Genomic DNA, 15,813 nt, shown 5'->3' on the forward strand with positions numbered 1-15,813 from the left:
TATCCTATACATTCAATTTGATGGAAAGAAGTAGAAAGTGGTATCTGTACTATTGAGCTGGATGTTTTTTGTGAACTAAGGTGTACAAATCTATTCATTTCCTTTTAGACAATAAAATGTTAAGTGCTTTCCTATTGGTTCAGTGACCAATTTACAATCTTTGAAATATTAATTATCAAAGTCATAAAGCTGTTTTAAGAAGGTTTGGTAGCATTCTAGGAAAATCTATCCAAAGAAGTTCATAATTTTAAATGACCTGAACAGAAATAACTTTCCTTTACAAAATATTCCTTTACAAAGGAATAATATTTCCTTTACAAAATATTCATATTTTTATTCACTTTTCAACATCTCTTTTAAGAAACATGTTAGGCACCTACTGTGTACAAAATGTTGTATACTATTTCACTTATTACAATTTAAGGTCTTTAAATCTTTATGTAGGGATTATTGTAAAAAATTGGATTAGATCGGTGTTTTTCAAACCCTTGCCATAACTCACAGTAAAAAATATATGCTACATTGCATCCCAAGACACACAAACTGACTTACAAGTACTAAAACAAAATTTGCTGGAAATACTTCTCCTTACTATATGTGATGCTTACAAAGTTCTCTGTTTTTTTCAGTTTGATTCCATGTTATTTCATATTTCAAAATGCTTATCAAAACCCACTAACCCAATTTCATGACCTAATAGGCCTTCCATAGTTTGAAAAATTCCTGGACTTAAAATTTTCAATTTTATAATTACTAAGATTTAAAATTATATTGCCTACAATTTAATTATTTATTGTTTTCAGATCTGGATTGCTTAGCACTTTGGTTGGAGAAAAGTCTGTGACTCAGAGATGGGAGGTAAGCTTAATGAAAGTATAACTTCCTATGTAAATTTATAGTTAGGTGGTATAAGTCATATAGTTGAAGGCACTTTAACAATCTATAAAATATTTACCATAGAAAAAAATGTTTCGTTTTTGTTCTTTTTAGAAAAAAAAAGTTTGATGTTCTGAAATTTATAAGAAAGAAACTGTCCTGTATGTCACTTTGCATATAAAATTTTTTAAAGTGAACATAGTAGACGTAATTGATTGCTCTGAAATGAATCTTTACTTATATTTTCCTAGAGAGGTGAAATCAGTAACTTCCAGTATTTGATGCACTTGAACACTTTGGCTGGCAGATCATATAATGATCTCATGCAGTATCCTGTGTTTCCTTGGATCCTTGCAGATTACGACTCAGAGGTAAATCTCAAACCATTTTGTATGAGTGGAACACATTTTCAAAAGTGATTAAAAGATATTGCAGTTGCTCAAATGTTTTATTTGCTTTATAGTTTAAAGTTCTCAACAGGCATTTTTTCAAAGACGAGAAGAATGTTAGCTTGGACTGGTACAGAGTGTGAATAATTGACCAATTTCATGGTTATTAATTCATAATATGTTTAGTATCCTTAAGTGCTAATTAATTTGTATCCACTGGTGGATGTTACTCTGTTCTTTACGCTGAAGCCAGTATCAGAAACACAAATCTAATTGAGTCATTCCTATTTATAAATGATTCAGTGAATCATCATCATAAATTGGAGAGAATTTAAAAACCTCAGTACTAATGCCCTTTAGAAAGTATCTCCTCTGTATCTATCCCTCACGTACTCCCAGGACTGCTATTCTGGACTACCCTGTCCATCTCCTTGTTGTACATCTCAGTAACTACGTGCACTACGCTCCGCACTCTGGAATTCTTCCGTGGTTCTGCACATCTCTCCCACTTACAGATTCACCTAGCAAGCTCCATTTCACCCTGTAAGATACATTCAAGTTAACACCTCTGGGGAGCCTTCTTTTCTCTTCCTCCTCTTTCTTCTTCTGTTCACACACTGCCTTGAAGCTGTATCATGGTACTTTCCTATATAGTGTGTGTTATAATCACAATTTGTGTGTGATTGTACTCCACTGTGAAGTCCTTGAGCACACACTGTCTTATGTATCTCTCAATTCCCAACCGCTAGAACGATGCCTGGCACTTAGTATACGCTTTAATGTCTGTTGAACTAACCAAAGAAGTATTGATGAAGGTTTTTGCATATGGATTTTGAGGGTACAGATGTATTAACTTGACTTAAATTCATAAATGTGAATTAGTTTCTCCTGCCCAAGACTTTTAAAATACAAGTTTGGCAAAGTTGGTGGGCGTGATGCTCTGTAAAAAGGACACAAATTAAATATCCCACAAGGTATATATTTCAAATTCTACTTTTAAAACCCTCAGGAGATAAATTTTGGCTTCCTTTTAACTATCTGAATTAGGTCGACTAGAGGTGAGCTTTTAAAATAATCTCTGGTCGACAAGATTCCATGTCAGTTGGAAGTCACTTGATGCAGTTTGATGTTGTCTTTTAGAGATGAACAAATTACTGAGTGCTCTACTTTATTTCACTTCTTAATCATCTCTAAGAATAAAATGCTCAGAAGTGAAGTTGGAGTAAAACAGGAGGAGGGCACAAGAACAGAAAGGAGATTTGATCCTCGTTATATGAGTGAGGGAAGATAAAGATGAATTGAAGCCTTTGTGTCCCCAGTCTCCTTTTGTGTCCTTGCCAGCACGGAAGGATTTTCGCTCTTACTCCTCATCTCCAGTCATGGATCCTGAGTGCCTTCCCCTGTGAACACTTAATTTCCAAAGCAGTTGTCTTCAAACTGAATCAATAAACAAACTGCCATGTGCTTGTCTATAAAGTGTGAATAACCAGTAGGTACATAGCATTGTTTTGGAGTCCAGTTCTGCCATTGTGACCCCACAGATACTAGCACATTTACAAATCACTGTTGTCTGCTATAGCCACCATATCTACATTGGTGAGAATAGAGGCTGTACAGTAATGTGGAATTGGGTTTTGTTTTGTATTTTAGGAGGTAGATCTTACTAATCCCAAGACATTTAGAAACCTGGCTAAGCCAATGGGGGCACAGACAGATGAACGATTAGCTCAATATAAGAAGCGGTTTAAAGACTGGGAAGATCCTAATGGTAAGTAACTTTGCTTCTCATTAGACTTTGTACCTAATTTCAAAAATAAGTCATTATATAGTAGTCTGACATCCTTGCATCTTTCCCCACATTGCTTATATACCATTACATCTATACAACTGTAAGAATAGAAAATCAGGTTTTCATGGCAACTGATGACCATGCTTAGAAGGAGATTTTTAGGTAGCCTGTCAGGTACTGGCAGAAAATCAAGTATGTCTGCTTTGTATAGTGCAGAAATTTCCCATCATGATGTGCCTTTATTTAGAATTATGTTGAAGCCAGGAATTACATTTTCATTTATTGACTCTCATAATTTTACTTAGGTACTTTTTGGAACCCTTTTGCATTAAAAAAGAAGATTATTGACTACCTTCTGAAACTCTATCCAGATTACTTATTATTTATCATGTTTAATGTTTATCATATGTCCCCTGCAAATAAGCAAAACAAACAAAGGAAAAAAAAAAAAACTAAGGCTAATAGTGGTCACTATGTGGATTCTTTTTAATTTTCTTGAACAGGAGAAACTCCAGCCTACCATTATGGGACTCACTATTCATCTGCTATGATTGTGGCTTCATACCTGGTGAGGATGGAGCCTTTCACACAGATATTCTTAAGGCTACAGGTAAAACTCTAAATTTAGAATTTTTCCATTTTATACATGCCTTCATTCTATTTAAAACTGTTGCTTTTTTAAAAAATGTTATCTTGCCTTACAATAAGACCTGTGAAGTTTCACTCACAAAAGTAGTCAAACATAATATAAGTGAAATTTTGCTGGACCAAAATTAATGAATAAACTAGAATTCGTTTGCAATAAAAAGTGGTCAGTGTCCTTTAATCAAATAAACAAGTAGCATATGCTTTCCAGCTGTGTATATGGACTTCAGCTTTAACTGGTTGAATTCAGCAACATTAAAAAAATAGTAAAATAGTCTAGCTCATTTGCTCTCTTCTTTATTAAAACTGCTTTTCTCCATGTTCTCTTTCATTTATTCAGGCACTGTTGTAGGTGCTTGGAGGACATAAGTGAATAAAGACAAAACCCCTGCCTTGTGGTACTTACATATTTTGGTCGAGAGAGACAAGACAAGCAAATAAATCAATATATTGTCCAGTGTTGTAGAATGTGATAAATGCTATCCGAAAAATATAGATCAGGGAAAGGGGGATGGGAACTGCAGGAATGGGAGGTGGGGGAGGACACAATACAGCTTTAAAAAGTGGTCAGAGTAGGCGTCCTTGTAAAGCTGACATCTGAACAAAAACTCGAAGGAGGTAAGGGAGTTAGTCACTTGTGCCACTATCTGAAGAAAATGTGCCCCAGGCAAAGGGAACAGCCCATGCAAGGTGTGTGTGCCTGAGATGTTTGAGGGACAGCAAGGAGGACATTGTGTCTGGAGCAGAGTAAGTATTGGGGAAAGTCATAGAGGATGAGGTCAGAGAGATAATGGGCCAAATGATAGCATGCCTTGATAGCCATTGTATGGACTTTGGCATTTTCCCATAGTGAACTTCATCACAAAGACAAATAACGCTGCATTCACTTAAAACACAGCATAGGGAGTTTGAGGAAGGGGGTGGTATATCTATGAGGCTGTGTAAGCAAAAGAAATCCCATTACTATTTGAATTTGTTTTATCAATGTATATTTTTCTGACCACCTTCCTAGTTCTCCACATAATTTTCATTGGTGTGAGAACTTGGATGTCACATTAATTTATGAAATTACTCAAACATATATGACTTGAACATCTCCAACTGTGGATGACTACGTTAGAATCTTTTTAAGAGGAACATCATCAAACCGTGAAAGAATTCATATTCTTTATAGTCTTCCCTCTCTGAAAACTAATATTTTTAAATGATTTTTTAAAATCTTCGTATTTATATTTCACTTTGATTATAAAACAAATACATTGAACTCTCTTTGAAAGGAGTACCCCAAAGAGAATTAAGTTTCTTTTTGTGATCATTTAAAATGTTGTGTACATCACATAGGATGATGAGAAATGCAAATGTCACCAAACATATTTATTTGGGGTTTTCAAGCCCTTGAGTTTGACAGAAGCTGTGAGGTGGGAGTGGTTCTCTAATAGAGAGGTGCCTTCTCATTCTGCCCACAGGGAGGCCACTTTGACCTGGCTGACCGGATGTTTCACAGTGTGCGCGAGGCCTGGTATTCAGCATCAAAGCACAACATGGCAGATGTAAAAGAACTGATCCCAGAATTTTTTTACTTACCAGAATTCCTATTCAATTCTAACAACTTTGATCTAGGTATGTAGAGCTATGGCACTATCTTAGAAACGTTGGCCAGGAAGAGACTAATAGAAATAAGTTGCTTTTCTAAAGATTGTGTGCAGTACATACTGACAAGATGTCCTTGTGGTTTCAGCTGTTGCTATTTACTATAATTGGGTGTGTATGATTAAATATAAAAAGAAAAATAGCTGTTTCAAACCTAGTATCTGGGAAACATAAATTGACACAGATTACATCCAATGGTCAGAATACTGTTAACTTCAGTGAAAACTGAGGTAAGGTGAAATAAAAATTTATTTGAAAATTATTACAGTTGAAAAATCCATTAATAGCCAAGAGCGTATCCAGATTTTTCATGTATTATTTTAATATTATGTATTGCTTGAGACTTACTCAGCTTATATGCTAATATGTTTTAAAATTAGAATTTCAGAATAACTTTAAATTCCTTTTTTTGTTTTATTCTGTTAGCATACTATTTACTAGAAAAACAGGAACAAATCAACATTTATGATTTATGAGAAATTTTATAAGTATTCTTTCCGCTTTATGTTGTCTAGCAGTTACAGGAAGTTGATTTGACTTTGGTTACAGTTTCTTGGAACACAGTTTGCTGATCTATGTTTCTGGATATTTCTTTTAAAACATATCAAAATCCCATTGTTTCCACTGCAGGATATCCCTGCCAGATATTGTTCTGTTTTGTATTTTTTTTTTTTTTTTGTGCCTTATATTTTATTCTGTAAGAATTCAGCATATAAGTCATTACTGTACTACCTCAAAACATTTAATTAACTGAAAAGTCAGGGGACTATTCATATCTAATACATTTTAGTGATTTTTCTTTTAAAAATTTTTTTGAAATAATTTTTACTTAATTACCCATTGTCTTAACCTTATGAAATTACAGCTCCAGGTCCAATGGGAAGGATAATAAGACTCTCTCAGTAGCCCCAGCAAAAGTCCTTAATTTGAGTCTCATCATTATTGATTGGGCCTAGAGCTCACACTTGAGCAGCTAAAGATACCAAGTCTAGGAGTTAGAGTTGGAGAGAGTGATGGTTCCTGAAAGGAATAGAATAGATGTTGAACTAAGAAAAACGACAGCTGTCTACAGAGCATTTGAATATGGATGCACGTTAGTATTTTATTAAATTCATTTACAATTCACCTTTGGAAAAAGCAAGAGATATCCTCAATCATCCACAAACACTGGATCTGTTATAATAATCTATGTTGCAAAAGTGTTCCAGCCAGACTATTTACAAACCCAACCAAAAGTTCCACTTTTAAATAAGTAAATGAAAGAAGAGTCATGTATATCTTTCATGCTCACCTATGTAACAAAATCATCTGGCCTCCATGAAATCACACAGTTTAAAAAACATTATTTTCATAAGAGCTAAAGCCATAAAAGTTTTAGAAGAAAACAGGGTTAAATCTTCATGATCTTGTATTTGGCGATGAATTCTTAGATAGGCTAGCAAAAGCACAAGCAACAAAAACAAAACAAATACAAATTGGAATTGATCAAGATTTAAAACTTTGCATCCAAGGGCATTATGCAAAAAATGAAAATCTTCAGAATGAGAGAAAATATTTTCAAATGATAGATCTAATACGTGTCTAATGTCCAGAATATAAAGAACTCTTACCACTCAACGAAAAGATAAACAACCCAATTTAAAAATGGTCAAAGGACCTGAATAGATATGTCTCCAAGGCAATTATACAAATGGCCAATAAGTACGTGAAAGATGCTCAACATCATTAGTTATTGGGGAGATGCAAATCAAAACCACAGTAAGGGGCCACTTTACATCTAAATATGGCTTATAATGAAAAAAACACAAACAGAATAACAAAGATTGTCACGGATGTGGAGAAAATAGAACCTTCGTGTATTGGTGATTGGAATGCAAAATAGTTCAACTGCTGTGGGAAGCAGTTTAGCGGTTACTCAAAAGCTACATAGAATTACCCCATGACCCAGTAATTCCACTCCTAGGTATATGTCCAAAAGAATGGAAAACAAGAAATCAAACAAGTTCATGTACTCGCGTGTTCATAGCAGCACTGTCTACAATAACCAAATGGTAGAAACAGCCCACTACAATAGTAAACAAATTGTAGAATGAATATATATATAATAGAATATTATTTAGCCATAAAGTATGAAGTCCTAATAAATGCTGCAATATGGATGAACCTCAAAAACATTATGCTAAGTGAAAGAAGCCAGACACAGAAGGTCACATAATGTATGATTTTATTTAAATGGAATATCCAGAATAGGTGGTTACCAGGGACAGGAGGGTGAGAGGCATGGGGAGCATCTGCTTAGCGTGTACAAGATTCTTTTAAGGGTGATGAAAATGTTTTGGGTCTAGAGAGGTAATGGTTGCACAACATTCTGAATGTCCTAAATGCCACTGAATTGTTCACTTTTTTATGTTACATGAATTTTACCTCAATAAATAGAAAACCAAAGAACACTGTTTGCCTCTCTGCCTGAAAAAGAGTTAGTAAATGGTTTAAAAGAAAAAGCACTTGGTTAAAATGTACAGCTGAAACTTACCGGATTTTGTTAGCCAGTGTCACCATAACAAAATTAATTAATTAATTCAAAAGAAAAAGAAAAAACACTTGGATTTTTTTCCCCTACTTCTGGAATAAGTAACATTCATCCCTGCCCTTCCTGTTCTCATGGACACACATGGAGGGGAGCTATCGAGTGGCAGAGTTAAAACAGGCATTTCCTATAGACATTTTAAATTTACAGGTAGTGCTGACTAAATACAATTATATCACTGTTTAGGGCTTATGTGCAAAATTTTAAAAAGTAGATTATATCTCAAATAGCCTGGGAATTATTACTTGTTTCTTATTATCAAAAAGTTAGACCTGGAGGACATTTCAGGGGAACTGGAGTGAGGGTATGAAAGAGGGGGTGTGGGGTGGGGTTGTAATAACTTGATTGTTTTATTTTTTCTTAAATCATATGGTAATTTTTCCAACCAAGTCAAGATATTCCTTAATACACAATAAACTGATTTTTTGTATCTCTCACTTAATATCACATTATAAATAAGCCATCAAGTAACAATGATGAAAACATTGTTTCTAAGGGTAATATTTTTATTGGCCCTTACTTGGAATTGCCTTTGTGTTTTAAAATTTGAACAATTGCACTTCTCTATGAAAGTTTCTAATACCACTGTTTAGCTAACCAACTGCTGTTAAGCGAGTAGACATTATTGTTTATAAAGTCATTTTTTACAATGATCATCTGATTTATACTTAGGAAAACTGTGAGCTACAGTTACAGAGTTTTTGGTGTTATTTCAAAAAGAAAAAGAACCTGAAAGAAAAAAAAAGAAAAGAAAAAGAACCTGTTTGCTTAGATGCCAGTCCATTTAATGTGTTTTGTTCTGGACAGATTTCATAGCAAATAGTTTCTTTACTATTTTAGAGACTAGCTGGCTATGACATAAAATAACAGAATATATTATTTAACAATGCATTAAAATAACAAAAACACACCGGGTAACTGTCACTTAGTATGCATTACCACAACTCAATCAATGTTTTTGTTTCTGCCAGGTAGTCCCATGGTCTTTTCCAAATGCTCTTTGCTAAATGATACACTAACAGCAAAAAGTTGTTTTAGATTTTTTTTGTTTAATGAGACTCCTTACAGCAAAATACAGACCAGTTCTACAGAGCTCTTTGAAGAATTTAAGAATCAGAAATGTGAGAAACCACATATATTCCAAAATATCTTTAGGAAATGATGCTACTTTCATTTCCTCTTAAGCAAAGAGAGCATTCAAACTGAAAATGACTTAGGTGTTAGGTGCTAGGTCTTTCAATAACCTCCTCCATGTGAATGTCAAAATTTTGTCAAAACATTAAGACAAGAAATGCAGTACTGGTTAACTGCTGATGTCTCAACAAGCTTTCAGCATTCTGGAAAAACCTAAAAAATAAGAGTTTAAAGAAATTGTTAATGGTTTTCTGCATGAGCCTTCCTAAGAGAATTGAATTTGAGGGGGTTTTCCGATCTCAAAACAGTAGCCTCATGAAATGTTTCATTAAGGAGGCCTGTGGTCAGTTAAATTTCAGAAATGGTGCATCTAATATCCCCCCTAGAGAAGAGCAGTGCTTCTGAGGGGTTTTGCAGGAAAGAAACATGTTTAACTTTGCATAACTCAGCATTTCCACAAGTCTTTTGACCATGAGGGCCCCTCAGTTTTCCTAACACTTAATCTCTCTGAGGAAGTGCACTAACGAGCAGTCTTAGGGGAATACCAGAGCAGATGATGTCTAAGAGTCCTTTCTGGTGGTAAACTTTTATAGTTCCAGAAATGAATCTAAACCCACTGTTTCTCTGTTACTTTAATATGAAGTTATTATTTATCACATTTCTCTATTTTCTTCTTAATGTACCCAACTGCACAGGCTGTAAACAAAATGGCACCAAGCTTGGAGATGTTATCCTTCCACCCTGGGCAAAAGGAGACCCACGAGAATTCATCAGAGTCCACCGCGAGGTAATGGGAGTACACTTTGCAGTTGAACTTGGATTTCATTGGGTCATGGACTACCATACAAAGAGAAGACCTTGAGCAATGTATCATCACCCAGTTACTAATCTTGTCTTGGTGATTTTTAGTTATTTTAGTTCCTGTTGACCACTGACTAATTCTTTGACTTTCTGAGCAAGTAATACATGTCAGCCAGTGACTGAACCTGTGTCTTGCAATTACAGGCTTTGGAATGTGATTACGTGAGTGCCCATCTGCATGAGTGGATTGACTTAATCTTTGGCTATAAGCAGCAAGGTCCTGCTGCAGTAGAAGCTGTCAATGTCTTCCATCATCTATTTTATGAGGGTCAAGTGGATATCTACAACATAAATGACCCACTGAAGGAGACAGCCACCATAGGATTCATTAATAACTTCGGTCAGATCCCTAAGCAGGTATGGATGGTCTTTCCTTATCAGTGTTCTCTGTTGCATTTTTTAAGCTCTGTAATATTTCTTTAGATGATCAATAACCATGTAATATAATAATTAAGTTTAGACTAAGTTTTCAACAAAGATCCATAAATATCACCCATTAGGTCCCTAGATTACTGCTTTCTCTTCCCTTTCACGTCCAGATAAACACAAATTTTGTTGTTCAAAGAGACTGGCTGGCACAGGGCATGCTTTCCTGCACCTGCACGAGCCCTGGCGCTGGACGGGGTGAGCAGTCAGGAGCAGATAGGGCCTGGGGGGCCACAGTGTGCATGGAGATGGGGTTTTGTCCCAGAGCCCATAGGAAGCCAATGCTGACTTTAAGCAGGGAAATTATTATATTTAGACTTTAAAGATCATTCTGGATACACATTCTCTCTCTCTCTCTCTCTCTCTGTCTGTCTTTCTCTCTCTCTCTCATACACACACACACACACACACACACACACACACTCACTCACTCACTCACTCACTCACTCACTAGCAGAGACGAATTAGGAGCCGAAGACTACCAAGGAAGCTCTTGTCCTAAGCAGTTCAGGATAGCGGCAGTTTGGATTAGGGAGGTAGAAGTGCTATGATGTGAGACTACCTGTCATGGGACTGCCTGGTCGAACCAGCCCTGCACCACCTGCTCTAACCACCTTCAGTAGTAAGCAAACCCCAGTGAGACTCCATCCCTTTGATCTTCATCATCCAGGACATGCCTGGAGAGTGGAGTGCACTAGGGGTCACCAGCACTGTGGAGAAGGCTTTGCTGGGCTGTTTGGGTGCCCACTTTTTACCAAGTCCCTGGCCTCTGCCCTCTGCCCTGGCTATCCTTTTCTGTCCCTGCTTCAGACGTCTCTCGGGGACTCCCTTCTTGTAAGTTAACTAACTTTGAGGTTTCCAGGGTTGATAGTTGGACACACACAGAACAATGGCAGGTCTTTGTATATGGAAAAGCTGTAATAGACAGTGGGACAGCCTGTAACTGTGCTGTTCATGGCACAGCCTGATGCCCCAACAAAGGAACCATGTTTACTTTTAAAATGAAATGCCGTTGATAAATGCTAATCACTGTTGAAGAATCTTAGTTAAACCTTTTCTTTTTCTGAGGGTTAGAAATGCAGAAACCATCTTTTATTCCCTCTGGGGAAAATATTCTGAACAAAAAAATCAAGACAACATGTACTGTTTTAGGATTTTTGTTCCTCTTGAGTATTAGAGGCAAGCAGTCTGAGAGGTAGAGTCTGGATAATAATGTATTTCTAGGACATTCCAGTGACTAATAGAGAGTGCTGCCAAGCACTAGGAAATAGCAATCTTAGGCAAATCTAAGTTTCGTGGTTAACATATCCATACCTCTTTATACCTCCTAGCCTGGCACTGTGCTCTGTCCTTGGGTCCTCGTATAAAGGTTCTTCAGTAAATGTTCATTCATGAGCATACTTTAAAGTGTGTGGGTCTTGATACAACTTCAGAGTCTTGTGTCATTAATAACTTTTATAGAAAGTAACAGAACTCTGATACTATGCCCCTGTATAAAATAGTGTAAATGTTTGGGAACCTAAAATGTAGATCTTCTTCTATACAAAGTATTTTTTCTGTTCTTTTTCTCCTGGAAATGCAGATGTCAAGTTTACAAAGTGTGGTGGTATTGTATTCATCTTAAACCTCATTTCATAAAATATCTTCCTCAAATATCAGTTTTCTGACAAATAAGTAAATGCATATTTTGAAGATGAATAAGACTTGAAAAATAGTTATCTTAAATGTACGTTAATAACTTTTTAATCCTATAGAAATACTGAACAGAGATGCCAGGCATTTTACTTTTTTCTTTACAACATTAAAAAGTAAAAAGGCAGCAATGTTCACACTTTCAGCAGATTGGTAGAGCCTAAAAGAGACCAAAATGATGTCTCATAGAGAAAGGTCGTGTCGAAGCCAGAAAGAGCCCAGTTAGAATGTCTAACTGCCCTCAGTGGCACAGATTGGTGTTGAGCTATAAAGAATTGGTTAATTTTTAAACATTATCAGAAAAGAATTGTCAGTTGACTCTAGTGTGAGTAGATTAATTCACGTTTGAAAAGTTATTATGAAATCAGCATAGTATAACAACAACTCATTGAGTTTCATAGCCCTATTCCCTACTTACTAAGGTGTAAGATCTCTTTTAACTTTCTGAGCCTCTCTGAATTTCTTTCCTCAAATGTAAAATGCATTAATACAGTGCCTAATTGTTGTTATGAGGCTTAAGTGAAATAAAAACATACCTGTCATATAAAAGGGCTTATATTAGCTTTCATTATAAAATGTATTATCTTCTCTCATACCAGTTATTTAAAAAACCTCATCCACCAAAACGTGTAAGGAGTCGACTCAACGGAGACAGTGCAGGAGTCTCTGTCCCACCAGGATCTACAAGTGATAAGATCTTTTTTCATCATCTAGACAACTTGAGGCCTTCTCTGACACCTGTGAAAGGTAAGGTGACAGGAAGTCAACTTTTGATTCATGATTCTCTGGACTTATTTAATAATCCTAGTTGAGCAATAACAAATTTGCTTTTTGACAATACCGTAATTTGTAAGAAGTACTATAATTTTTGTGTTAAATCACCAAAAAGTACTTAGATTTTCTCCTTTTCCTTTTCTCTCTTTTTTTTTTGGCCTGTTGGATTTTGCATCAAAAAGAACCAAACAATTTCTCCCTCCTAAGATAGTGAAAACTCTAAAATACCAAATCTTGTAGCTCAACTATGTATATATGTGGGATAACTTCTGTCATCGTCATTGATACATGCTCTGCCAATTTAGAAATAGTGGTAACAAGGCTACATTTCATAGGTCAACTAAAAGCATTCATCTTTTAATTAATGTTGTTATGAGTTATCTAAAAATATTTTTTCAAGTGGATTTTTTTCCCTTAGAAAAAATGTTTTGTAAAGTCTTGAAGTTGTTACTTAATTAAGGAAATATGACTATTGGAATGTCAACGTCTGGTTAGTTGAATTGACCACCAGCTCTTGGCCATTTTGCCTCATTACACAGACTCTGCCTTGTGCCAGCTCCGGTCACTTTCCAGCGATGATTCTGGAGCACTGGTGTGTCCAGGAGGCTCTAGGGCACAGCAGGGAGTTCTCCCAGAGAATGTCTTGGACTTCCTACAGGAAGCCTGAGGGCTGGATGCAACTTGGGAGGTGCTGAAAGCCGAGATTGGTTGAAGGTCTGTGTGTGGCACTTCAGGAAGCATCCCAGATCACTCTGTGCAGCCCTAGAAATCAAGAAGGCAGGACCAATTGCTAGGAACCAAACCGAAGTGTCCAGAGACAGGAAGACTGGAGAGAAGCCCTGCAAACACCAGTCAGGGTGGACATCCCCCCAGCAGGGCTGTGGGAGGCTGAGAAGCCAAGCTGTACCTCTAAGGTCATTTTGTCTTAATGTGGGTATCAGTATTCTTCATTTGTACGAATACTTGAGATTACTTTATCGTCTTCTATGGAATAATGAAATTAGTTTTCCCTGTTCCTGTTCTAACATGTCGATTTGTTTTTTATAGAACTCAAAGAGCCAGTGGGACAAATAGTGTGTACAGATAAAGGTATTCTTGCAGTAGAACAGAATAAGGTGCTTATCCCACCAACCTGGAACAAAACTTTTGCTTGGGGCTACGCAGACCTCAGCTGCCGGCTAGGAACCTATGAATCGGACAAGGTTTGCATCGTTTCTTGCTCACTCACTTCATGTCGCTCTTTCATAGTCTGGATACCCTATTTTCTGGGGCTGGGGAGAGCCCAGGCCCAAGGCTTGTCAGCTGTTCCTCCAAGTCCAGAGAAAGGGAGAGCTTCACTGCATCAGGTCAGGATAAAGGAGCTAGTGAACAAGTCATGTTTTTCTGCTGAACAAACCTCTTTTGGAAAGTGGTATACTAGGAGCTAGCAGTTTCCCTCCCAAAGAATTTCTTGAACTTCCTAGACAGCCACGTAGCCAACATTTCTGCCAACCAGAGGATCCTCTTCTTGGCGAGTCACCATCTGGCCTACTTACCACTTCAGTTCTCTTAAATGGCTAACAGAAAAACCCCAAGAAGCAGCAACTTAAGAGATACTTATGAGTCCCATAAGTATCTCTTGAGAGAGGCCATATGTAGTGATCCTTTAGGGCCCTGTGTTTGCCTTCTGACACCCTCCTGAATGCAAGAGGGAAAGAGTGTGTGTAAGTCTGTATATTGCTCTGTAACACTATTCTGTTTAGTTAACGTTCTCATTAAACAGCAGCCCTCATGCTTTCCTTTTATATTTTAACTGGCTACAGCAAATAGATCCTATTACCAAATGACCCTCTTGCATTTTATAGAGCGTCACACAAAGTTCAGAAAAATCTGAACATCATTTTCCTGGACTGGAGAAACTAGAGACCCCCATGATGGTTTTTAGCAGCAACTATAGTTTGGAGGCTGTAGGGGGTGGTTCAGAGTAGAGCTTCAATGGAAAAGCTGCTAAATTGAAACCAGACCAGAATGTGCACAGCGGTATTTGCCGATGAGGTGCCTGCATAGAGGTTCTTCTCCTTCGCTCAGTATGCTCATCGTGTTTCAGAGGTTTGTAGTCACTTGATGACATGTGTGTCTCACCTGTTTTATTTTACAGGCAGTGACTGTTTATGAATGTTTGTCTGAGTGGGGCCAGATTCTCTGTGCAATCTGCCCCAACCCTAAGATGGTCATCACAGGCGGAACGAGCACAGTTGTGTGTGTGTGGGAGATGGGCACCTCAAAAGAAAAAGCAAAGACCCTCACTCTCAAACAGGTAACAGACTAGGCGGAAGATGGACATACTCCATCTCAGCTGCCTACACTCTAAAGAAACTAAAAACATTTCCTGAATTCCAAGATACTTCAGACATAATGGACAAAACTAAAACATGATATATGTTCTTTTGCTAGCAATGGGTCTAAAAAATAAAGGAAATGAAATCAGAAGATAGTATTTCTAAAAATGATATAAGCTGGTTCCTTTTTAAAATCTGAAGCAAGCTGTCTTTAGGTAATATGTTTTTAATTATATATCAAGTTATATGTAATTTGAATTTTTGCAAACCAAATTATATTTGCTATTGAGTCCTGTTAATTTTGTTTCTGGATGATTTTCATTCAGCTGGACTATTTAAATATTTCTTTTGTTTTTCTCTTCGTTTATCATATCCTGAAGAATATGACAAACTCATGAATGTATTCAGTCGAATTATTGATCTTATCAAGCATTTTTGATTACTTCTTACTGACTCTTATAAATTTTTACTTAAAGCAAGAATCCTTTTATAATTAAGCCATCATCTTTTAATATTTGATTTATGAGTGAATTTATTATGCAGTTTTTTTAATGGAATATAGATCTAAGTGTTTTTTATGATACAAATTTGTAAAGTAGTGTGACAATAATATCCACCATTTATTGAGCACATACTGTGTTCAGGGCACTGTGCTGGGTGTTTTAAAAATGT

At 36.5% G+C, this 15,813-nt stretch overlaps 1 protein-coding gene across 1 annotated transcript in view; it reads left to right on the forward strand.

Annotated features, from left to right (window-relative positions):
* WDFY3 (WD repeat and FYVE domain containing 3) overlaps positions 1–15,813 on the forward strand; it is a 214,038-nt gene that overhangs the window by 180,385 nt on the left and 17,840 nt on the right. Inside the window, exons 52-59 of the mRNA XM_011356329.2 lie at positions 2,916–3,033; positions 3,558–3,664; positions 5,166–5,319; positions 9,766–9,857; positions 10,076–10,288; positions 12,649–12,796; positions 13,871–14,025; positions 14,961–15,119. Of these exons, the coding sequence (XP_011354631.1) occupies positions 2,916–3,033; positions 3,558–3,664; positions 5,166–5,319; positions 9,766–9,857; positions 10,076–10,288; positions 12,649–12,796; positions 13,871–14,025; positions 14,961–15,119 (1,146 nt within the window). The remainder of the gene's footprint in view (positions 1–2,915; positions 3,034–3,557; positions 3,665–5,165; positions 5,320–9,765; positions 9,858–10,075; positions 10,289–12,648; positions 12,797–13,870; positions 14,026–14,960; positions 15,120–15,813) is intronic.

The sequence above is a fragment of the Pteropus vampyrus genome, unplaced genomic scaffold (genome assembly GCF_000151845.1).
Source record: "Pteropus vampyrus isolate Shadow unplaced genomic scaffold, Pvam_2.0 Scaffold25, whole genome shotgun sequence".
Lineage (NCBI taxonomy): Eukaryota > Metazoa > Chordata > Mammalia > Chiroptera > Pteropodidae > Pteropus > Pteropus vampyrus.